At 49.8% G+C, this 23,414-nt stretch overlaps 1 protein-coding gene across 2 annotated transcripts in view; it reads left to right on the top strand.

Moving 5' to 3' along the window:
- The window catches only part of LOC126542399 (uncharacterized), a 65,307-nt gene extending 42,884 nt beyond the window's left edge, over positions 1-22,423 (top strand). Inside the window, exons 2-11 of one of the 2 annotated variants that reach the window (XM_050189455.3) lie at positions 1,893-2,021; positions 3,006-3,102; positions 3,913-3,968; positions 4,862-4,909; positions 5,726-5,831; positions 8,746-8,815; positions 10,091-10,192; positions 16,250-16,330; positions 16,577-16,980; positions 17,335-22,423. In XM_050189455.3, the coding sequence (XP_050045412.1) occupies positions 1,919-2,021; positions 3,006-3,102; positions 3,913-3,968; positions 4,862-4,909; positions 5,726-5,831; positions 8,746-8,815; positions 10,091-10,192; positions 16,250-16,330; positions 16,577-16,980; positions 17,335-18,355 (2,088 nt within the window). In that variant the 5' untranslated portion in view covers positions 1,893-1,918 and the 3' untranslated portion in view covers positions 18,356-22,423. Of the gene's footprint in view, positions 1-1,892; positions 2,022-2,589; positions 3,103-3,912; positions 3,969-4,861; positions 4,910-5,725; positions 5,832-8,745; positions 8,816-10,090; positions 10,193-16,249; positions 16,331-16,576; positions 16,981-17,334 lie in introns of those variants that run through there. The other variant, XM_055077228.2, reaches the window with a different exon arrangement.
- The last annotated feature ends 991 nt before the right edge of the window (positions 22,424-23,414 follow it).

Raw genomic sequence — 23,414 nt, forward strand, 5'->3', positions numbered from 1 at the left:
AAAAAAAAAGACAACATCGCTGTGAGACAAATGACTTCGCGGCGCCTTGTCACACCGAACGACGTATAGACTACCGCACTACTGTAACCGCACCACCGCGCGTGCTCTATGTGCGCAGTGCGCTGCCTTCGGGTGGTCGCGTCGCTCGGTGCAGGAAAGAGAAGGAAAAAAGAAAAAGTAGGAGAGAATCGCGGCGGACGGTAAGAGAAAGCGGGAGGGAGGAAGAAAACACGAAAGATGATGTCGCGCTTGCGCGCACCGCGGTTTTGTTTTCATATGCGGCGCGCGCGCGTAATTGCCTCGGGGAAGTGGGGGGGAAGATGCACCCGAAAATTTTTTCCGAGCTTCAGTGCGCGCTGGCTGACGGACCGGGCGACCTTGAGACGTGTTCGCATTTCCTTGCGGCGCAGTGTCGCGGACGAAATGACTGCTAGAAACAGTTGGGACAGATTCTTCGGGCGGCCGCCATCCAGGTATACTTGTGGATCGACGAGAAAGTTTCTATGGGGAACCAGCGCTGGCCGGTAGGCGCTGCGACAGTTTTCATGTGTAACTAAAATAGGCTGGCACCGTCCGGTAGGGAGGCTACGAAGACGGCACGACATATTTAACGATAGGAAACGCGCGCCTGCATCGAAGTTTGCTAAGCCCGATGCGCCCAGCCAAGTTCTGTACACGGCCATGCGCGTTGCGTTGAGCACATGCGCTGCTACATGCTAGCACCTCGGTTCCCTGTCATGTTAGGAGTTGTGAAAAGTGTCTCAAGACGATCGGTGAATTTGCTGACACAAAATCACTGCATGTGCTACTGGAAACTGTGTCTACCTCTCGCTAGGCTGTGTGTTACGGTGCTGCTGATGGCACGTGAAACTTGAGTGATGGTTGCCCATTGGTGTAGCGTAAATGTTTTGTTTAGAGGAAAAGCGAGTAGTCCACCTTACCACTTCTAGTACACTGTAACCTCGCGAGCTACGACAGCACCATCTTGGATGTCCGGAAACTGCCTGCGCCGTTTGGAGCGAAACAAGCGCCACGAAAGAAATGCGGCCAGAAATCGAGTGCGGTGCGCACGTTTGTGCATGCATGCGACCGTTGCGTGGCACTTGCCTGTTTCATGGCTGCTCGCGCAATAACGTACGCCGTCTTTCACGCCGTGGTGGTGTAATGGCTTCTTTGTTTATGTATTATTTTATTTTTGCCGGTTCTCCCAGCTCCGCGGCATTGACTTGCACGCCACCACGCCGCCGTCATCGCCGGGGGAAAGCACTGGGTGCGGTGGATGATAAGCGTAGAATCTGAATGGAATTGCATAAGAATGGTCGCAAAATGCGGTCCTGCGCTTTTCCTCCTAGCGATCCGGAGTCCTTATTAGCACATGTCTCATGGCGGCTGTGTTGCTTTATAGGACGTTATACTGGAATACTGAAGGTATTGTGCCTCCATCCGTAAGGGCTGCCGTCAGAGTTATAGCCCTCATGCCTAAACGTTTCGGCTGTAGTCATAATCTTGGGGCGCACATTTATCGCTATGAATTTTGCCATTCTCGGCGCTTAAGTTGTCAATCCCGTCGCGCTTTTTGAAAAGCGCGGCGTCTGTCTGCGCTCCGATGTGTTCCTGCAGATGGCGCCCGGTTTAGTCACGTGACGAATGCAGCCACGTGCGTGAAACACGTGCTGGGCTGCTCGCGACCGGCAGGGTTGCGCTATCGCATCGGCGCTCCATTTTGCTTTTTATTCGCCCTCCGGCCAGCGCCATTGTGCGACCCTCGGACGACACGACGAAAAAAGCAGAGCGAGACCCCAAGTTTTGGCTAAATGGTGAAGGAGCCGTAGGCGCGCACAGCCCACGTGGCCCGCGCGTTGTGGTGACGTGTTCAATATGTGTCTGTGCAGGGTTGGTGGGCTGCCTCAGGCGAACGATGCCGGGCGCGAGGCTGGCTGACCTCAACTCGGTCATCACGTGCGTCCTGTGCGGCGGCTACCTGGTGAACGCCACGACCCTCGTTGAGTGCCTACACTCATGTGAGTATATATGTGCATATATATATATATATATATATATACATTTTAATTTTTGGCGCAACCGTACAGGTGAACGAGAAAGTAACGGCGTGGGATTATACAGGGCAGGTGATGAACAGAATAGTGATCGTGTAGGCGTGCTTGTAGTCTTCACGAGCTCGTTAGCTAAACTTAACGCTCCGCCTCAAACTGTACGAGAAAAGAGGCAATATCAGCAAACTCATGCAGCGTGTTTGGCGGTGGACCTCGTCCAGTATTGAAGGTTTGTGGGCGGCCTGGCTGAAGTGTTCGTCGCGTTAATTTCACATGTCAGAGAAGGCGCCTGAAACTTCGGCATTATAAGCCGACATGGATATCGCGCGGTAACGTTTGTTCTGCACAAGGAGCGCGCGCCAGTCTCCACTTCGCTCCGTCTTTACTCAGGGCACGATGAGCACAAGAAAAGGCTGTGCGATACATGACCTAGGAACTCGCAGGTTGATACCGCGGAAATGTATAGGAAGTGCCTCAAGTCAAATCGGACGTAGAGAGTTCTCCCGCAAACGACTAGCTATGTCACTGGTAAATAACCGAAACCTGGGCGCGAGTTTTGTATAACATCATCATCGTGCAGGACAGAGTGCCAAGGGACGCAGTATAGAGCAAATAAACACCGGTGTTTGTACGCTTTACTACGTCTCTCGTTTGTTGGCGCTTTGTTCTGAGGATGACCACTCTATAACTACAGCTGTCACGTCTCAACTAGCTTTTTTTTTTTCTTCTACATTCGTATAATGTAATACCGGGCAGGCAAACTAAACCTCTGGTAAGTGTAGATAGGACGCCTCTGCACTTGGCCCGTATAGTAGTCGTTCCACAACTTGTCATTGACAGTTCACAGTCCTGCATGCACTATACAAAGATAGCCCCTTTTCTTGGACGCTGTAAATAAGTAGATGCGATGATCACCTTCCTTTCCTTTACACCCATCGCCCCGTGCTGCAGTCTGCAAGGTGTGCATCGTGCAATTCCTGGCAACCAGTCATCTGTGCCCCATCTGCGACGTTCCAGTGCACAAGACAAAGCCGCATCAATCCATTCGGTAAGGACCACTCATTCTTTTTTTAAATTTTTTTTTCTCGTGAGCTTGCGCGCTCGAGATTGCTTTGCGCACGCAATACAAACGGATTTGCCCCGTTTCGCATGTCAGGGGTAAGCATAAGCACTCGGGCGTGACGTACAGAAAAAAGCAAGTCATTGTACATTTCCTGTTGCCGACGGCAACAGTGGTTGCGTGTTACTGCATCATGTAGCGCGCTGTTGCCTTTACAAATGTGTAAATTGAATTGTGATAAAATTCTATTAACAAAGTTTATTCAAACCTACAGAAGCTCAGTACGAAATCTACAGAACGTCAATGAGTGTATTATATTAAAATATGTTTTGAGTAGCGTGCGAGTCCGTGGCTCCTGTTAACAAACGTCACCGATTGCTGCACGGCAGCCCTCGCAACGTATCGCTGGCTATGCGTAATTGCACGTTACGCGTCAGAACCCTGTGGCTTTGCTGTGCCGTGTAATGCGCTTTTCATTAACTGTGGCGTAATGCTTACGAAACTTGGCACACGGTGCACGAGGTTTCTTTCCTGTTATTTTTTTCTTTTTCGTAACGCAATTGCCATAGCTTTTCGTGTTTGCTCCCGCCAGTGCATGCAGCGACGCGAATGCTGACGCAGCTAGCGATTAGGCATATATAGTCCTTGTACTGCATGAGAAATCGGAGCCTGTAAATATAAATATGTAAATGTATCTTTCATGACGTTTTTCGAAACCCGTTTTCTTTTATAATGTACCCTTAATGTAGTCTAGTTAGCATCGGAATGTTGTGCATATCCTTGCTTGTTTGTTTGCAGGCTTGACAAGACCCTCCAGGATATTGTGTACAAGGTTGTTCCTGGACTTTACCAGAGTAAGAAGACGTTGCTGTATAAAAGACTGTGCCTGCGAAAACGCGCACCGATAGCGAGGCATGCAGCAGCATGTTACATATATAGCGACTTCAATCGACTTGTCTGTACCTTACTATCCGCCATTGACTTATCTTGCCCTGTACCTCTAGATGAGGGGTCGGTGCTCGCGCTTTGCTACACGGGCGTGCGGTTCCGCCCGACCGTCGGCGCAACATTTCGGTGCATCTTACAAGCTGTTCCACATCTCACAATAACACGCCCTTACAAAAATCGTACATCCTATTGAACATCACAGAGAGAAGAGAAAAAGAAAAGTTATAGAAACTCATTAGGAATGATTTAGAATGAATCTGTATGTATATTCTGTGGTGGGATGCCGTTACGCCTATGCTGGTATTCCAGAGTCTCGGAAGGCCGATGTCAAGAGTTCTCTTCGAAGCGTTGGAAACGCTTTGGAATGCATTAAGCGGCAGCCACGAGGAGCATATGTTTCCTACCCATTTCCTGCGCGGTGTCTGCTACTCTGTAACAAGAGTTCGTTCGCGATGACCCCGTTGGGATTGTGGCTGAAAGAGATTCCACGCGATCATAGTTTAAATGTCGCTCCAATACGCAGAACGCGCTTCAGTCATGGATTTCAATGGCAGCATTACGCGCCGGGTATAATAGATTCTCGTGCATGTGCCGAGTTGGAAGCATGCCATGGAATTGCGTGCCCTGCGGTTGCCCCCTTCAGGAGCCCAGCTGCGTATACACGCGCAGGGTCAGTTGCGGTGGTGTGCGGTATATAGGCTGTTGTTTTGGCAGAAGTGGTTGCGAGAAATCCCACCTTGTTGTAAAGAACGAAAATATGTATATATGTGTGTGTGTGTGTATTTTTCTCTCTCTGCAGAGGAAATGAAGAAGAGGCGTGACTTCTACGAGAAGCACCCAGAGAACGGTAAGCGTTCGTATAACTGCTGACTCGGAACATTCGAGCACGTTGCTCGCGCGTTCCTATATGTAGTACAAGTTTGGAAACGGCATACTAGAGTTGGCGATAAAAGCGAACGCTCAGTGTCAGGTACGGAGGAGAGAGTATGCAAAGATTTGCATCAGAACAGCAGCATGGACGATAGAGTGGCGGAGTGGCGTCAGGCGGCACACTTGGTTTATTTTCTACATTCTTTTTTCCGTTCTCTTTTGTTATGTTAGTAGCGCGTGATGAACATCTCCTTGTTAAGGTCGCGAACACCGAGATGTGTGGGAAACCGCATTCGCTACATTTCACGTGAAGTCTGTACGTCTACAAAGGTGTTGTCGGTCGTGACGTGCTGCTGTGCAAACCGACGGCAGCGGGCGTGTGAGAGTTCTCTCTTGTATAGAGGGTGCTTGGTCACCACGCGCGCCCATCTTTTCTTTAATTGTCCATGTGGGGCGCCAGTCCTATTAGCTCGAGTCGCCGTTAGTTTCATGTACGCCGGATAACGCTTGTCATCCAATAGCCATTCACGTACGTTTGCAGAATGCACTGTACACTTGTCCTCGAAATCGACCTCGCTTGGCCCCACAGCGAGGGTGACGTGTTCGCGTCGTCACCGCCGTCAATTTGCTGGTAATGTCGGAAGGGACTGCATGTGATGTGTTTTGAGTAACTCGCCGTATAGCATTCGGAGGCCAAACACTCGCGACCCTTCCCTGTGGGTCGCAAACGTTTCTCACTGTTTATTGTCGCACATCGTTTTGTTTGATTGGCATCGACCGTTTCGTCGTGCAGACACGAACGTGACTTGTGCCGAAGATCGGGGAATCGTGGACGGCTCCAGCCGGCTCATCTTCAGCCCCGACGACACCATCAGCCTCTCCCTGGAGTACAGCACGGGGTAAGCGACATCTTCGCATCCGCTGTGCGCTGGTCCAGCCCACGAAGATGTACAGATGTAGAAATAGATTAATACAGCCATGTCTTTCACAGTCGCATTCACGCAGTCACATTCACACTTTGAACGGTTTGAACGAGTCACTCCAGCGTGTGCGGTGGTAAAATCCACTGTTGCCCGCTGATCCTGAGATTCTCGTAGCTATACAGCTAGAGATTGCAGAACGATTGCCGTTCACCGTTGACATACCACGTTGAACGCACACCGTTGACATATAAGTGCATCGCTGTAATTTTGACAACCTTATAAAATATTCCTTACACCGACGTTATTTCTGTCTGTACTTCTTTTTATTCTTTAATTTCGCGCTTAACGATAGCCCGATGCACACCTTGAACGTACGTTTGTCATCCGTGCTGGAAAAACAAAAGAGGGGAAAAAGAAAGGACGTCACTAAGTACGCAACGAACGCGTGAAGTCGCTCGACAAAATGCGTTCCGAATTTGTTTGTGCTTCCTGGAATAGTAGCCGCTTTGGATGCGTCTCAACACGATGTGACGGCGGCCGGCCCGCTCGCGCGCCAGTGACGCAAGCGTTGACGCCACTCGGAAGCGCACATATCCGCTGAGGCACGTCACGCGTTGAGGTGTTTGTCGTAGTTGCGCAATATCTGACGTCATTGAGTAGGTGTCATGACGTTGACGTCCGCATTTCATTCAATCGATCCCCCCGTGCTCTTTCCCCCCACCCGCATAGCTGCCGCCGCCGCTGCTGGCGGGTGCCGAGTGGGAAACGAGCCGCGATCGATCCACCCTGCCGCGAAGCTCCGACGGACACCGCGTGGCGCCCCCGCGGCTCTCTCAAAACTAAGCCGCGTTCTATCGTTCTCCGTCCTCCTCCTGCCGTGTTTTCGTATCTTCATCCCTGCTGCCTTAGGCGTGTTTTCTCTCTGTCTCCCCCTCCACAGCCTTGCACAGAGAGTAAGCGTGGCTGCTATAAAAGCGTGCGTGCGTGCGCTGGCGTCCGCGGTGTGTACTGCAGACGGCGATGCTTGTGCGTGAGCTCGCACGTATCCCATTGCTGTCGGCAGCAGCGCCGGCGTTTTCGCGCCAGGCACGCGGCAGCGGTGGCTGTTCGCTAAACGGCGGAGAGGGGACGAGAAGAGCAGTGGGCGACTGTTTATCTCAATTGGGCTGTGACCATATAAAATGCGTCCTGGGGGAGGAGGGGGGCGGGTGCTCTTCATATCCTACCCTCTCGCGATGTGTTGTTGTTGGCGGCTGCCGCCTCCTTCACCGTTTGGACACTGCTTTTCCAAGCGTCGGCGAGGTGGTATGCGCTTGATTCAGAGGTCGCCGCGGCCACCCGCGTCTTGTCGCTATTAGCGTACTTTGTTGTGTGGCCGTCTTATCGGCGACCGCGTTTGCGGATCTAACAACCAGACGAACTATAAGCGTCTTGACTAAACCACCACAATCTAGATAGCATGGCTTGTCTGCTTTGAGCGGTAACGTCACGCCGGGCGGCCGACAAGCCTGTACACATTTTGGAAGGGGTTCGCTGATAAGACGACCGTCGGCCCTCCTTGATTCGTTTGGGCACGCGGACTGTTATCTTGGAGGCGGCGCCCAAGCCGAGTGGTTCAGACGTTTACTGATGGCACGGTTAAGCAGACCATTCGACAGGTTATATGTCATGCGCTAAGCGCTATTGTTTGTTGGGTCTGTAAATTTGGCTACGTTAAGGAGTCTTGTTAACGCGTTTGGCGCTCTTGCCCAAGACTGTGAAAGTGATGCACCGTGGTTGTAACTATGTTTATAACTCCGAAAAATTTTTCAATAAACAGAAAGTGTATTGCGATCAGCCTTCACAGGATGTGGCGAGAACATGTTATTTCTCCGTTTTCCGCGGACCAATTGACAGACGTACTTTTGTCGGGGCGCTGTGTCTGTCGCAGCCCGCAGTGACGGAAGTAGAATATAAGTAGCATAAAATAGAAGTAGAGATAGAAAAGAGTAGCGTCTTTTCAGGCACGTTGATGTAACAGTGCAAGTATTTTTACACCGCGCAGTAAAGCAGCAACCGCCTTTGCTCAGACTAACAGGTTTTCGTAAACTTGCTAGCCAGTAGACATCTTATTTTCTTACTTCCGTAAATAACATTTAACGTAGATCGAAATGTACAGCTCATTCCACTGTGACGCAGACAGACTTAAACGTGCCTGTAGCTCTTCGCTTTACTTGTTTGCCTCAAATCGAAACGAACGTCTTAATGCTGATGATCTTACGAATTTATGGAGAGGGACATCCCTTATGCCACCCAGTCCATCGTAAAGCTATGTCGCATCTTCACTTCTAGGACTGGTATATGCAAACTGCGTTGTAATGTAGGTCATGAGCCGCCATACATTCTGGCAGAGGTTGGATGTTTCTGCGGCATCAACAATTCGAGCGAGACGCAAATGTAGGCCGTGCTGTGCCTCGTGGAATCCAATGGTCGTTGCTGGCATGCTCTATACTGAAGTGACTGGTTCTTCACGCAGGCGCTTGCCATTGCTGGATTCGTTGCCGAGCACAGTCATGCGTGTTTTGCGTTACAGATTAATTATTATTATTATTAGCGTTATACATTAATTATTATTGAGGACATGCATTACTCGCAGTCGCGTTCCTGTGACCACTTCATCAGCGCCTTTGGCCGTACTGCGTGCAGTTTATCATTGCATCGTTGGCTTCAGGGAAGGGAACACACGTCGTGCACAGTTACAAGTATAAGGTTCCAGTTCAATTTGTGGGTGATCGCTCGTTATACACGAACTATTCAGCGCTCCTTCGTTGTTCAGAGCGCAGTGTCGGCCATCGACACTTGGTCATCGCTTGTACTGAAGAACGCTGTTTGTATGTTTTATTTCTTGCAGCAAGCAAGAACATGCGGAAACATCTGGTGAGAAGGGCAAAGGGACGTCTACCGACTCTGGAAGTGAAACGGTAAGTATACGGCTTCCGCCGCTCAACGCATTAGCCAATTCTGTGTTGACTTCTGCTTCAGTTTCGTGAACCCTCACTTCACGCCGTCTCTTGGGACGGTTGGAAGCTAGCAATAGTAGGGAACAGTCGCGTGGAGTCTTGGGTTGGTGTCATGCGAAACTATACATTACGAAATACTTACCACAAAGACAGGGCAAACGGGGTAAAACTGTTATTAACTTGTAGTCCACTTGTCACTGAGAAGGGCGTTTAATTGAGCTATGTGGTAAGGATTCATCTTGTTCGCTCTGTGTTAAGGAGATCGACTGTCACACCCATGCATTGCTAAATCGCTCACCCTTTCACACGTGCGGCACAAGTTTTCGCATTTAGACAGATTCGTGCACGCAAACTGTGTCCCCGCGCACTGTTACATGTTCTAGGCCTCAAGTTTCTGTACTTTTGCAGTGTGCACTATAGCAGTGCGTAGTCAGTGCATTTGCATGCGAACTCCGGACACGTGCGTGGCTGCGGGAACGTATCTTAAAATTTTGAGAGACGTACACACACAGTTGAGACGAAAAAAAAAAGAAAACACTCGTTGCGGGAACGATGGACATGCCGTGGCTGTGCGTACTGTTTGTTCTTCAGGTGAAAGCTACAGCTGGGGCAGTGGGCGCGCTGTGCTTCCCCTTCTCGCGAGGCAGGGAGGGCCCTCCCCCCGTGGTTTCGCGCCGCAGGGCCCCGCGATCGATGGGCCACGGACCACGCGGCAAGAAGGGGTCGCGCTTGGAGGGGCGATTGCTGGTCCTCCGGGAAGTCGTGTGTATGCCGCGGGGGATGCGTGATGTGTTCCGGGGGCCGTGACGACGAAAGCATGCACACTGCTTGCCCTTGTATTCACTATAGATTACTTTCCTCGTAGAAGCAGTAAGACGACGAGTTCTATAGGAAATGCGCCTTGGCTTTTCTGTTCCGAGAGCACACCAACGCGAGTGTTCAGTGATCAGCTTCTGACGTTTCATCAGTGGTGGTTCGGTCTGTATTAACCGCACTGACGTTGGCCCTTCGAATGCATAATGGCGCTTACTTTTCGCGAGCCTCTCCATTTTTGCTTGCGTATCACGTGGGAGGGAGGAGCTGTGAAGTTCAGCGCTCGGGGCCAAGCGTGGTTGTCGGTGGCCATTGTAACTCACTCGCGTCTCCTTCTTTCTCTGCCCCCGTCCCCTCATCCCCCATACTTTTCTCCCTACTGCCCCTTGGTGCCCCCTACTGACCGCTTCCGGTGGAGAACAGGAGGTGGTTCCGAAGCGCTTCCTCAACTGCCCGGCGGCCTTCACCATAAGCCATCTGCAGAAGTTCATCCGCATGAAGTACAGCCTGGCACCCCAGTACCAGGTGGGTTCACTCCTCCCTAACCAGACATGCCTGTACGCCTATAGCCAGCCTTGTCTTCCCCCACTTCCCGTTCGAACGCGTTGCTTTCTTAACATTTTCGCTTCTTTGTATCAGTGAGTTTGTTCCTGTTATTCAATTTGTTCCTCTCACCGTGTAACATGCGTAAAAAAGGCTGAAGGGGCCTTCTTTATCGCGTTTGTTTTAGCAAAATGGACCTTGTTATGATCGAAAACATTTGTTTGCAAGGGTAGCGGGGTGGTGGGTAACTGCTAATAGAGTGAGGCGCCCCCGCGCGGTCGTGGAGTGCCGAGGTTTATGGAACCGCTGATTATAGGCGAACGGGCTGATACCAGTGAAAACGCGTCGGCAAGTTATATGTCCCCCTTGGCCGCGACATGAAGCTGAATCAAGAGGCATACACGGCGCTTGGTAAGGAGAAGCTGGCGGCGGCGGAGATGTACCAGAAAAGAACCAGAAAAGGTCGGAACGTACACGAGTGCGAGGGATGGATGAAGCGCGGACGTTGCTTTCAAATTCAAACTCTGAACATAGGATAAAGGCCTGCTTCGCGAGTCTTTGCAGCGCACCGTTTGCAAAGGCTTGCGACGTCGGTGCCTTCTTCCTCCTTTTTAATAATTGTTCCCCCCGTGACTCGGACTCGTGTGTTGGCGTGCGAGGGCGCGTACCGGGAGAAGCGGCCGTTCGTTCTGCCCTTCGTCGAACCGGGTGGCCGCCTGTGTGTGACGGCTGCAGCGAGCGCCCGCTTCCCTGCTGCGGTTCCCGGTACACTGTCACCGCTGTGTGCGACGGTGCGGGAGGCGGACAACCGACGAGGCTTTCTCGCGCCGCCACGCCGACGTCAGCTCGCTCGTGTAACTCGGCGTTTCCTCTTCTTCAAGGAGTGGGCAAACACGCGCAGCGGCAGAGATGAATGCCACGTGGCGTTATAGCAGCGTTTGTGCAGCGCGTACGCATGGCAGCCGTGACTATCGCGAGCCAACCTCTTGCTTGCCCAATATACGCCACGCATCTTTTGCGAAGAGTGCGTCGTGGAGAACGAGGGAGTCCTGTTAACGTACTTGTCGGTTTGGGGAGCGAACTGTACGAGGTGGACAGCGCTGGTGTCGTCCGGATGCATTTCCCGCTTATACATTTGTTCATTTTGAGCTCAAGACCATGCTTGGCCGCTGTAACGCAAGGATTCCTTCCTCCCGATACTTTCTTATCAGCTATCACCCGCGGCCGGCCGATTTCTGTGATAACGCGGGCGGATTCATTTCGGCCTTGGCCACTGGCCTGGCGCGAAATAGATTGGCATTGGAATAGCATCATGCAATATCCCCGCCCATACTTTACAGGAATTAGAAGGGAAAGTGCCGCAGCCGCTGGTGACTCTCCTCTATCTTTTGTCGCGATGAACGTCATGCAGTGTGCAGCTGCTGCGACGTGTCGTAAAAGCGCTAATGAATGAGCTGGCTTTAATTTACGTCAAACAAAAGAAGCTACCGAGGAGAGAACTCAACGGCGACACACTGCATGCGTGCAAGGACATTGGGAACAGCGCGTCGCGTACACTGCCACGCGTGGCGGACCTTTTCATTTGCGCGGAGAGTCGGTTGAGGGGGGAGGGTGAGATCAGCAGTAATAGGAGGCCTCCGCTTCCTTTCCTTCTTTCTTTTTCTCCGTGCCCTCTTGTGTCAGCGCAGTCCCGCAGATGACCCTAAAGTTCGTTTGCTCGCGCGGGAGGATGGGGGACCGGTTTGGCGCGAAGACAATAGCACCGCCGCGGTGACTGAGATATGGATGCCGACGGCGAGGGAGGAAAGAGCGCGCGCATATGCGAAGAGGGATCCCACGCTCGGGACGACGCGTATGTAGCCTCCGCCGTCGCGCGCACGCTGGAAATAAAGCCGACTGCCTGCGGTTCGGAGAAAACGCCGCTGTCGTATATGGTCGGTGATTTAGCTCATAATCCGTTGCGCGCGCGCGAATTCCACTCATAAAGATGTGCCCCCGTTTCTCACTCTCTCTCTCTCTCGCGCGAGCTTTTGTTGACCGTACCTTTTGATCCTGTGTTGATCACATGATCAAAGTGCTGTAGAAATTTGCGCGTCCCATTTTCTGGGCTTGCCTTACTAGAACGAAATGTCGTCTCGCAGCCATATATATGTATATATATGGCGTATATCCCCCGAAAATGAGAAGGAGCGATTTGGTACTCTTTGTTTGCAGTTGTCGCGCGCCGTAGCCACAATCCCAATAGCAGAGGGGTTATTTTATTCTCGCTGTTCTCCTTAAATTCATTTTAAGTCTTGCTGTCGTGTTGAGAGTTGACGCTTGCCTTTGCATTGTCGATCGGACTGCCTTGTTTCAAATTGGGGTGACGTGGCATCGGCGCTCACGCGGTTATATATTGTTACGAGCCGGATGGCGTGGAAGTGCTTTGCCCGATGTTTCTGTTTGCGAGCTGTCGCGCCTAATGTTGAGCCAACCATATCGACATGTCGGCGGCCCTCGGATTTTTCGTGCGTGCTAGGGCCAGTGAGCTTCGTTTCTGAGTGCTCGTGAATCGAAGTTGAACGCAGCTGAATCTCTAAGCAAACGCATCACCATAGTCCCCGCAAAAGAATGTATATTGCGCATATCGGGAGATTATGTATAGTATTCATGTGCTATTGCTACGAGAATACACGAATGAACTAACACGCGACGCCAGCCCCCTTTACTCTGCTTGATCAGATCATAAATGACCAATTAGGCGGTTAACGCAAGAAGGCGCGAAATGGAGGCGATCTCAAGAAAGAATACGCGGCGGGCGCTATTACGAACCAACGGTGAGCAAATTCGCCTTGCATCTCGCCGTATCATTAGCGTGAGCTCTCCGAGTGCGATGACCGCTCACGCTTCGTCGATGACCAGGCGGCGACCAGCGGGTCTTCGTCACGGGCCGCTGCGGTATCGAAAATGCGTAAACTCCACGGCGCAATGTCAGAATCGCTTGTGCCTGCGTTCCTCTTGTCGCTAAGTGCACGTGGCTCCGCGCAAGGCTTTCTGCCCGTCGTCGTAGCGCATCGCAGCAGCGTCTCGCGTATCCATACGCGCACTCTCGGGACATTCGTTGGGAGAACTGAACGGTATAGCGCACGATCTCGCAAGTGTAGCATGTATACACAGCAGCCGCGGCCTGGCCGTATCTGGAAGGAGTGGATGAAGGAACTGCCGCGACGCTTTCGCAGTGGGATCGGAAGCAGTGGACGGTGCGTGGTTATTGTCGGTGGAGGCAGGCAGGCAGGTGCCCACTTTTTTTTACTTGTCCTGGAAGTATACGCGCGGTGCGACGACGGCGAAGGGGCGATCGCTGGTGGCGTGCATGAAGCAGGCTCGTGGAGAAGGGAGGACGAGGCGCCGCCGTTTGGTCGTCGGAGCCGATGCGGAACAAAGTTGCCTGCGCGACGTTGCCAAGAGGAAACGCGCGGATAACGAAGGCTTCGACGCCGTCGGGTGGAGAGAACAAAAGGCGATCGGCGACGACGCCGGGCAGAAGAGAAGCGAAAGGCCGGCTCGGTGCAGACGCTTTCGAGCGTTGTGATGACTGCGCTGTCTTGTAGTTGCACTTTTGCTTTTGCTTCTTTTACGTCGGATCACGCGCCCACGGCAGTTCGTGTGTATGTACCGTGTAGACGACTGCTCTCGCTCTGTTTCTTCGATAGATTCTGCATTTGAAGCGAGTAGCCGTGCACTGAAATGCGAAGAGAAACGGCGCAGTCGTGGAGGGAACACGATATAAGGGCGAGAGGGATGTATAGAACTTGTGAACACCGGTGATGTCCCGTTGACGAAACTATAGAAAGGCGAGGATTGCGCACGTTATTCTTGTGCGATGGAACAAAGACCTTAGACGAGTTAACGTCACCTACGTAGTGTAAACGTCCCTCGGATTTTCGTTTGTAATTGCCTCTTGCACACAGCGAAGATATCAATGTCCGCCGTAAAATACAGTTGACGCACGCTTTGATGTTTTCGAGGTGTGATGCTCCTGCTTTAACGAGCTACCCAGTCCGCAGAGTTTTGTTGCACTTCTTCAATAATAACATACGTATCGACCTCAATCTGCGCACAGATTTCCATATGGCGCAAATGATGTGTAGGGTAAATATGTCGCGCATATTGCCCATATGATGTGTAGGCGCACATTCCAGGCTCCGGCTTGTAATGGCACCCTGAGCTCCGCGCCATCTCGGTCGCTTGCACCTGTCTCGTCTTTTGTGGCAGCATAGCGAGGTACTTGTTTCAACGGCCTGGAAGCTCACCGGGCCGCGAGGAAAGGTTATTAGTGCAATTGAGGGCGTTATGCTTATTAAACAAGGAACCTTTTGAAATGGTGAACTCAAGAAAGTTATCGGAAGCGCTATCAGCCCTCAGAAAACGCATGCTATAGTCTTTTGTTTAGCATACGCTCGACCGTTTGCCTTAGCGCTTTCCGCACTGTTTGTACGTTTTTTGACAGCGCTGTTGGATAGCATGAAAAAAGAAAAAGCTAAAGAAAGCAGGTGGGCTGCAACAATTCTTTCTTTTACCAGCGACGCGTCGTCACTGCCGGGAGTATAGAAGGTCAACGCGAGCGCGCATTTGGGCTGGCGGGAAGCTTCGCCCTTTTGAACGACTGTTCTCCTCGCCGCGCGTCAAAGAACGGAAGGCAAGCAGCAGCGATGACCGGTCAGCCATGCGTGCGCTCACTCGGTCGACGCGGCTGCGGCACTCCAACCGCTGTTGCAGCAGAGCTCGCGCGCACGCACACGCACGCACACAGATCGTTTCGCTGGCGGCTCCAGCATCGTCGTCCCGGTCGGTCGCCCATGCTTCTTTCCTTTTTTTTTTTTTTCTTTCTTTGCCACTCTTTATTTTCTCCCCCCTTCGTCTCTTCCTCTCTCTCTCTCCCTACATCCATTCTCCTGCCTTCGACACAATGGCTGCCGTCTTCTTTCGCGCGGCGGCCCGGCCGGGGCAGGTTTCAGGCGCGGGCCTCCCCGCTCTCCTCTCGCGCGCATCACGACACGCACGCACAGACCGGTCACGATCGGCGGCGGGCCGCTTCCGATATGGCACCTCGGAGGCGTGGACTCGGCCGGCCGCCGCCGGGCCCGCGCGCTCGCATGTGCTTCCTCCACCTGCGCCGCCACTTGCCCCGTGTGTGCCGCCGTGGACCGAATGGCAACCACCCCTCGCGCCGCCAGAACCGGTGCTGCCCCAAAGCCCCTCCCTCGCGGGGGCCCCCGTCGCGCCTTTTCCGAATCCCCCCCACGACAACCCGGCTTTTCGTGCCCCCCCCTCCGCCCAACGATTCTTTCTTTTTTTCCCCCCTTTTCTGGGCAGTTTGGACGGTGCGCATGGCTCGCTCGCCTTTCTTGCGCCGTTGTGCGTGGGCTAGCGCTTTTATTCCCAGCCCTTTCATGCAGCGGCCGACCAAGCGCGCAGCGACGAGCTTCGGACGCATTCGCGTCGGGCGCCGCGCGCACGCTTTTCTTCCACACGGCGTTGGCCTACGTCGCCGTTGTGGAAAATAAAGGCTGCGTTTTCGTGTCGCGGCCCGATGGCGCCAAGATTCGAGCTGCGGTCGTTCGCATGTTGTTGCACTAGAAGACGGCTGTTAAGCGCCTTGGCGCTGCAGGCGCAAGTGCGAGGTCCAAAACGGAAAAGCGACGGGCTGACGGGGAGCTGGCGCCATCTGGACTTCTTGCGCGCGACTAATGCCGCCTGCAGGGGGGGGGGGTTCAAATTGCTGCGTTTCGACCCTGACACCAATCCAGACTGCGTGTTGAAATAGAGTGGATAACAGAACCCGCGCTCTTGCTAATTGGCTAGCCAAGGCCCCGCTGTCCCATATGTACAAGCCAAGGCAATTGATCTCATTCAGAGTTGTCAGGCTCACTCAACACACACTACCGAATTCTTTGATGAGGGTGACCTAGAGTTACATTTTAGTAACTGTGCTTCTCATTTGTTGACAGTATCTTTCTGTTCTCTTTTATATGTTGAGCTGTGTCATCTTTTTTGCAGGTCGACATTCTTCACATGGATGACGTGCTATCTCATGATTTTACTTTGATGGACGTTGCATATATCTACGTATGGAAGAGGGTAAGATGTTTTTGCACTCGTCACAATTTGTTAGTGACAATAAATATGCTGAAACCAAACAACTGAGATGGGGGTGCAAGTTTCCACTGACCTGATACTCTCAGCATGAATGTTTTACCTGGCAAAAATTTTTATGCAAGCCGAATGTGATGTATCGAGTATTAGTGTTTTTATAAGTATGTATTCTGGTAGACAGCTGAGATGGGTACACAATTGACTAAGCAAATCATTTGCACTTCTCCGCAGGATTGCCCTTTGCGCCTCTCTTTTCGGATATGCAAGGTGCCTCCAAAGCCTTCTGCTGTCGCAGTACCTTCTCTCAACACAACTAGCGAAGTTGAACAGACTGCTGCAAATGGAGCCAACGACAACCAAGAAAAAGAAATTGTCAAGAAACCAGCAGAAAACAAACCTGCATTGCTGAAGCCTGCAGAGGACAGTCAAGTCTCTATGCCACCTCCTCGTACTCCAGAACAGGTGAACAAGCTAACCACGAAGTCACCATCTGAACCTGCTGGTGCCGTTCCCAGCAGTGTGCCCCAGCCAGAGGAGCCTAGGGAACCTAATACTACTGTTGTACCTGCTGCTGAGCCTCCCATCGCTACTGTCGTACCTGCTGCTGAGCATCATGCATTGGAAACCCCTGAAATGTGAGATGTGATTGCAGTTGTTCAGTTACCTTTCTCATTCTTTTGAAGAGCATTTATGACATCCATGTAACATGCACAGGCAAGAAACAATGCAGAAGCTGTGCAGTGCAGCACCGTGTTCCCGTACTAGTTTCCATGTCTCTGAAATGTTAGTGTTCTTGGTTGTTAGTGTTCTTTCTTGGTTCACTGCAAACAAGTTCTAAAAGAAGTCGGAAATATGTGTGTGATGCTTTGTGCCATGTATGCGCGGCTTGTTGGCAGTGTGCATGCAACAACTTGGCACCGACAAGTAGAGATTTGCTCTCTGATGGCTAGGTTTTGCCACACTGACTGATGTTGAATGCTTTTGTGCAGGAAAACTACTGCAGAGGAGGAATCTACAGCTCCAGGTAGCCCAAAGGCCATAGCCCTGGTGCAGTCAACGTCCCCACAGAGGCAGAAGGCATCGGAGCCACCAGCAGAGGCTCAGTCACCACCGCCATTGCCAAAGATCACCATAAGCACCCTGGACAAGAATAGTCACAAGATCTTGATACACACCAAGGAGGTGCCACCAACTCTGGGTCAGGCCCTATCGCCCCCCCACAATGGACAGGATAGGTCATCACCCCCTTCTGGAAAGAAGTCCAAACGTAAGGAGCAACGTGACGTTGACAGGCACCATCAGTCAAAGCGCAAGTCGCCTGAAAAAGTGGAGAAACGGGTTCAGTGGTGCCGGTCTCCACCAGAGGATGGCAGCCCCAATAAAAAGCTCAAACTGGATGGCTGCGACGATGCCGTGGAGGTGGATGCTGTGTGCAGAAAGTCCATCAGCTCTCCTCTACAGAGATCTGAAGGCGGCGCATCTCTTCCAGAACCAGCTAAGCACAACATGCCTAAGGCTGTGCCCAGCCCAAGGAAGCCACCGCCACCACCGCCTGCCCACCCTAGGACCCCACCTTGCACCTCGCTGCCCCCAAACCTGCCACGCAGTGACGAAGACACACGGCCACTTGATCTGTCAGTATCCCACCGTGGTGCTACTGCTGCCATTCCCCAAGAGCCACCTCGTCGTCCAAGAGGCAGGCCTCCCCTTCCTCTGCCCTCAATCATGCAGCCCTTGCCACTAGTGGCTAAGCGGCCTTCCCCTCCTCCGACGACGGCATACAGTCCTCCTACCTCTACGCCTCTCTTCCACAAGCTGCCAGCTGCACAGCCATCTTCTTCTTCGTCACACCATCACCACCACCACCACCATCGTGGCAACAGCAAGAGCTTTCTCAAGGGTGCCAACTTGACTTGCATCAACCCAGATCCTAATGCATTTCACACCAAAATAGTCATCAAGAATGTGCCTCCACGTAACTCCACCAACAATAGCCTCCACAGAGTGTGAGCTTGTTGGCAGTGCCTGGTGGCCAACTTTTGCTCTGGCAGATCACAAATTCTGTGGGGCATGTTTCTAGTCTTCTAGCCTCGGATGTGCCGGTTTCAGTGAAGGCAGCCCATCTTTTGGGTTTGGTGCGTGTGCCTGTGTGACAGTGCAGTGTTTGTGCTTACCCATTGGATTATTGGATTACTGGACCAATGCTGCAGGATTGCTCTCATTTGGATACACGGATTCTTCACTTTTTGGATAACCAAACCCAAAATTCTATGATCTGGATAATGAAACCTTGTGTGTCTGAGTGAAAGGTGGTGTTGGCCTGTGTCACATATGGATGAAGCCCTTTGGATACACTTCGGTGCATATGTGTGTGTGTGTGAGAGAATTCAGTGACGCCAGAGTGAATCTCCCCACATGGATTACCATTTCTCTGGCTGGTGTTATGCCAGCATCAAAGGAATAATGAACGCCGCATTTCTTTGGATTACCTGGGATTACCCTTCGAACACTTCTGGATTACAGTGGACTACACTTCGGTGAATATGCCCCAATAGGTATCACCTCATCGTCGTCACGAAGATCTGTTGGTTGCATAGAAAAACTTGTTAGCAACAAGTGCATACTGCACGGTGTATCCATGACGGGGCTGCACTGTAGTCTTTTATATCACATAGCAGTTGGTCATAAGGCTCCAGTATTATGCAGTTACTGTCTTTAAAGCTAGTGCAATAGTCTATTGGGCACATGTGTCATTTTGGGATACCTGACAGGTACTGTACAGGGTCTTCTTCACCCATCTCCTCACCCTTACTACTATAGGACTGTATATAAGCCTGTAACGGCAGCTCCAGCATTTCAATATTTGATTTAGCAATTCTTGTAATGTTATAAAAATAATCCCATAGGGCATTTTATCCCTTTAGATATCTGATGGAGTTTCAAAGCATGGAACATTACTTCAAACACAGCAAAGTTATTTTGATTTACACAAGGTGGTGTTCAGTACAATCGTGCACAATGACTGCTCAGTGTCAGAAGTCAACTTAGTGGGTGCAAATTAAGCACTTATGTTGATGAAATTTTGGATAAAGCAAGAAACAAGTGGTGCTCATTGCCATCTGGCAGACACAAATGCCACTGTCAAGCATGCTATTCCATCAGCATAGAAAAATGTGCTGCAACTACTGCGACCTGCTTCTTACATGACTTGGTCCTAGCCAGTGGGCACTTAGCTATTACTCTAATAAAGCTTGAGCAGAACGAGAACAAGGTAAAAGTGGGAACCAACATTTTGACTAGTGGACTTGCCTTTTCCTATAAATCTTATCATTCTTGTAGAAATTTCAAACTAGCTCAAAATTTTTGCAAAACGATACCTTTGGAGCTGACTGTGGGCAGGCACTTCATTCTATACCCAACAGCTTGGGTGTTTGAAATGAAGGGTGTGTGCAGTCTGTATATACTTGTCTTTTTATGTAAGTGGGTAGATGGTAGTATAGTAGCGAGTTGTTGTGGAGTATATATAGACATTTTGTTATGCATAAGTGCCCCTATCAGACGGCAAGTGGAAGCACTTAATATATTAGAGTTGTGTGGTGTGCACATGGAACTATCTCCATGTGCAGCTCTGCATTCAGAGCACGAGTCTTTTTAGCATATGTACACAAACATCTTCACTGGTATATGAATGCGTTACATGCATGTCGTAGTGTGTGAATCAAGCTAGTGTTACAAGCAGCAAGTATATTAGAGACACTGCTAGCGAAAGGGGCTCGGCTCATGTGAAGCACAAGAAAAAGTTGTTTCACCATGACATAGGCTTATGAATACCATATTACTATAAGAAAAAGTTGTGGCATAGAACGACAGCAGAGCCTACAGCAGCAGTTGCAGTAATTTACCCATACTACAGAAAGCTGCTGTCAGAAATGTATACAGGGTGTCTAGCAGCTTGGACAAAAGGCAAAACCCAGTATTATTAGGTATCTTGGGTACCTTGAAATGATCAGGATCTCTTGGGCAAATCTGTAAAGAAATGAACTGTGTTAGGGCAACTGAGGATATGGCCAATTTACAAAATTGCGTGTTGGCATCCCCTCACAGTTCTATAATTCTTCTTTCATGTACCTATTGCTTAGCATGAATGTGCAAAGAAGGGAACACTCTTCAAGATTGCATAGCCCCATTCTTTAAATCCTCTGATTAGTTTACCTTAGTGCTATTCCAGAAATTCTGTGTTCTTCTAGCTTAATAGTACATCATGGAGAGCGCTACTTTAGTAACAAGAATTTAGCACAAACCGATGAGGGAAACCTGGAAACACAGGAGAACTTGGGAACAGCACTTTTGCTAGACACCGTGCATACAAAATAGAGCACATTTTATATTTGTGTTTGCAAGATATTTACAAGTTTAAAGTTCACATGTTGGCAGGTGTGAAGAAGTAACTGTGAACACTGCTTTGAGGGGCAAGGGAAGAAGCACAGTTCCGAGGGAAAGCACACACACACACACACACTTGCCACAATGGCAAGAATGTATGTCGGCAGTCCAAATGCACACTTGTTTATTGCAAGAAAGGTGCTGTGTGGGGCCACTCAAACATATGCATGTTGCTTAGTGCGCATAACTCTGGTTTGCAGGAAGAGTCGGCTATGTTCTGCCACTTTAAAGGTCTCATAAATGCAGCATTTAAATTACAATGCACGCGTGAAACACAGCCATGACACCAAGCTATCTTGCTTTTTTTTACTCTACATTTCACATTGACAATGTACATATTTGAAGTACACAAAATGACAATGTGAATATGATTCACTAAACTAAAAGCTTCAGATGACAATGTGATCATGAAGCACAGCTACGACGAAAGCTATTCTACTATTTATGATGTGTGCATCGTATAAGTACACAAAATGACAATGTGAAAATTGTTCACAGCATGTAGGTTTCTTCTTTACTTTGACACCATCTGTTGTTAGAAATTCCCTTAATAGATGTTGAATATGTAAACCTCAACTAATTTATCTGGGCAGACATTTGTGATATTGAGTATCTAGTGATTGCATTTTCCAACTACAGAATATGTAGTCGAAAAATTTCGTCCTCAGTTACGTAATTTGAAACATGGCAGGAAACACATGCGAGAAAGGATGACCAACATAATTGTTCATAGTTGTAAACTTGTGTTAGCAGGCATTTTAGTAGATAGGAAACAGACACAGTGCAAACACATGAAGTTGGAATATTTACTTTCCCACAGGTGGCTTTGTCTTGTGAGATGCATAGTTTCGCACTATATTGCCTAGAGGGAAATCTGGTGCTGCTGCGCTGTGGTATGCATGGGAATGCCGGTATATTGCGACTTCAGATTGACATCGTTCTCGGAGAGCAGGCAAACACCGTTCCATCTGTCACAATGATTAATCTTCTTCTAAAACACCATGTAAAAAGCTGTTTTAGCTTTATTATTACACAAATAACATGTTTTTTTTAACTATGAGAACTTGTTGCATATACAATTATATGAAACGTAAACAGTATTGTCGGGCTGCTTAAGGTGGAGGAGAGACGACGAGATTCGTGCTCGCTTTGGAACAGTTTGTCGTCTCTTCTTGCTTTTCTTCGCTTGGTTATGCATTGTAGGTGAGTAAACTTCACTGGAAGATGTAATATGCATGAATGGATACATTTTATGAAGATCTTACTTTAAGAATGCGTTATTTGTGTAGCCATATCCACGTTTTAGCCGACGCCTCTTACCACACCAGTCAACACAAGCCTCAGATGCATATACCGTCATTCCCATGATGGCACAACGCGCCCTAGGAAACTCCCATAGACGGTGGCACCAGATTTTCCTCTAGGTGTTATAGTGAGAAACTCTATGGTGAGATGTCATTACCTGAATTTAGCATTTTGTTATGTATAGTGCATGTATTATCTTTCGCCTGACTACGAAACTTGCCGTCTGATAGATGCTTACGGTGTAGTCTGTGAGCATAGCTTTAGCATGCTGCTTCTTTGAAGTGTAGTGTTCTTGAACTCCAGTATGAAATAAAGAAGCGTTATTCCCAAGTTTGAGTGCTTTGCTGATTCACAGTCTTGTACCACACAGTACTAATGGATTTCAGCATCCTGTAATGACGGACTGGTAGCTGCCACCATGCCATTATGGTCTTCTTAAGCTGATTAGTGATCTTGCTGCACTAACCATTATGTGTGGGGGAGAGTATAGTTATGGTGAAATATAATTAGTATCTGCAGTAGTGCATAATTGCCCTGGCAAGGAAATTGTACTCCCTGTACTATTTTATTGTTGTCAACCGAATAGGTAGACCATCATACGAGTCTTTCAAATCACAACTTTAAAAATGTCCCTTCATTTGGCTCTTTGTTCTCCTTCTCATATTTATCCTTTAGAAGCTGCGTGAAGTTCATTAACGCAGACTGTCATAGCTTGGGCGGATGGTTGCCACTGCTGTTCTCGCAGCACTTTGTGGGTGTCTCTGATTTGTGTTCCAAGACTGTCCAACAAGCTGAGAATGCTTTCATTGGTCAAAAGCAGTGCTTGGGATAATTCTGGGCAGTCCGGAACAAAAATAGAGGAGACATTCTGCGGCCTATACTTCATGCGCATGAGCATGCGATGCTCACGTCATTGAATGATTCGCATCATTTTAAGTTGTGCTCATTTCTTTCCGTTGTCGAAGATGTAGGTTTGTACTGTAGGTTTAATGTCTGAATTTTATTTTGGTTCGAGCGACTGTTTGTTATCCCAGCCATGTTTCCCTTTTTGTTTTCGAGTACCTTTCTAAAGACTATGCTTAATCTATTCTTAATTCGTTGTGCGTTCTGCGTACTAAGCCCTATTTACGGGCTCCCGTTGAAGTCGGAAGATTCATGTATTCTTCACGTGCTCCATTAACTTTTTAGTATGTTCGATCCGAAGGCAACTATTAATATTCACGCGAAAACGGCGTTGACAAACGTTGCGCTGTGTTAGTGTTTTGTCAGGAGCTGGCAGTTCATTTTCCATTCGTTTCGCCCTAGCCCTCGAATGTCGCCG

The sequence above is a fragment of the Dermacentor andersoni genome, chromosome 2, assembly GCF_023375885.2.
Source record: "Dermacentor andersoni chromosome 2, qqDerAnde1_hic_scaffold, whole genome shotgun sequence".
Lineage (NCBI taxonomy): Eukaryota > Metazoa > Arthropoda > Arachnida > Ixodida > Ixodidae > Dermacentor > Dermacentor andersoni.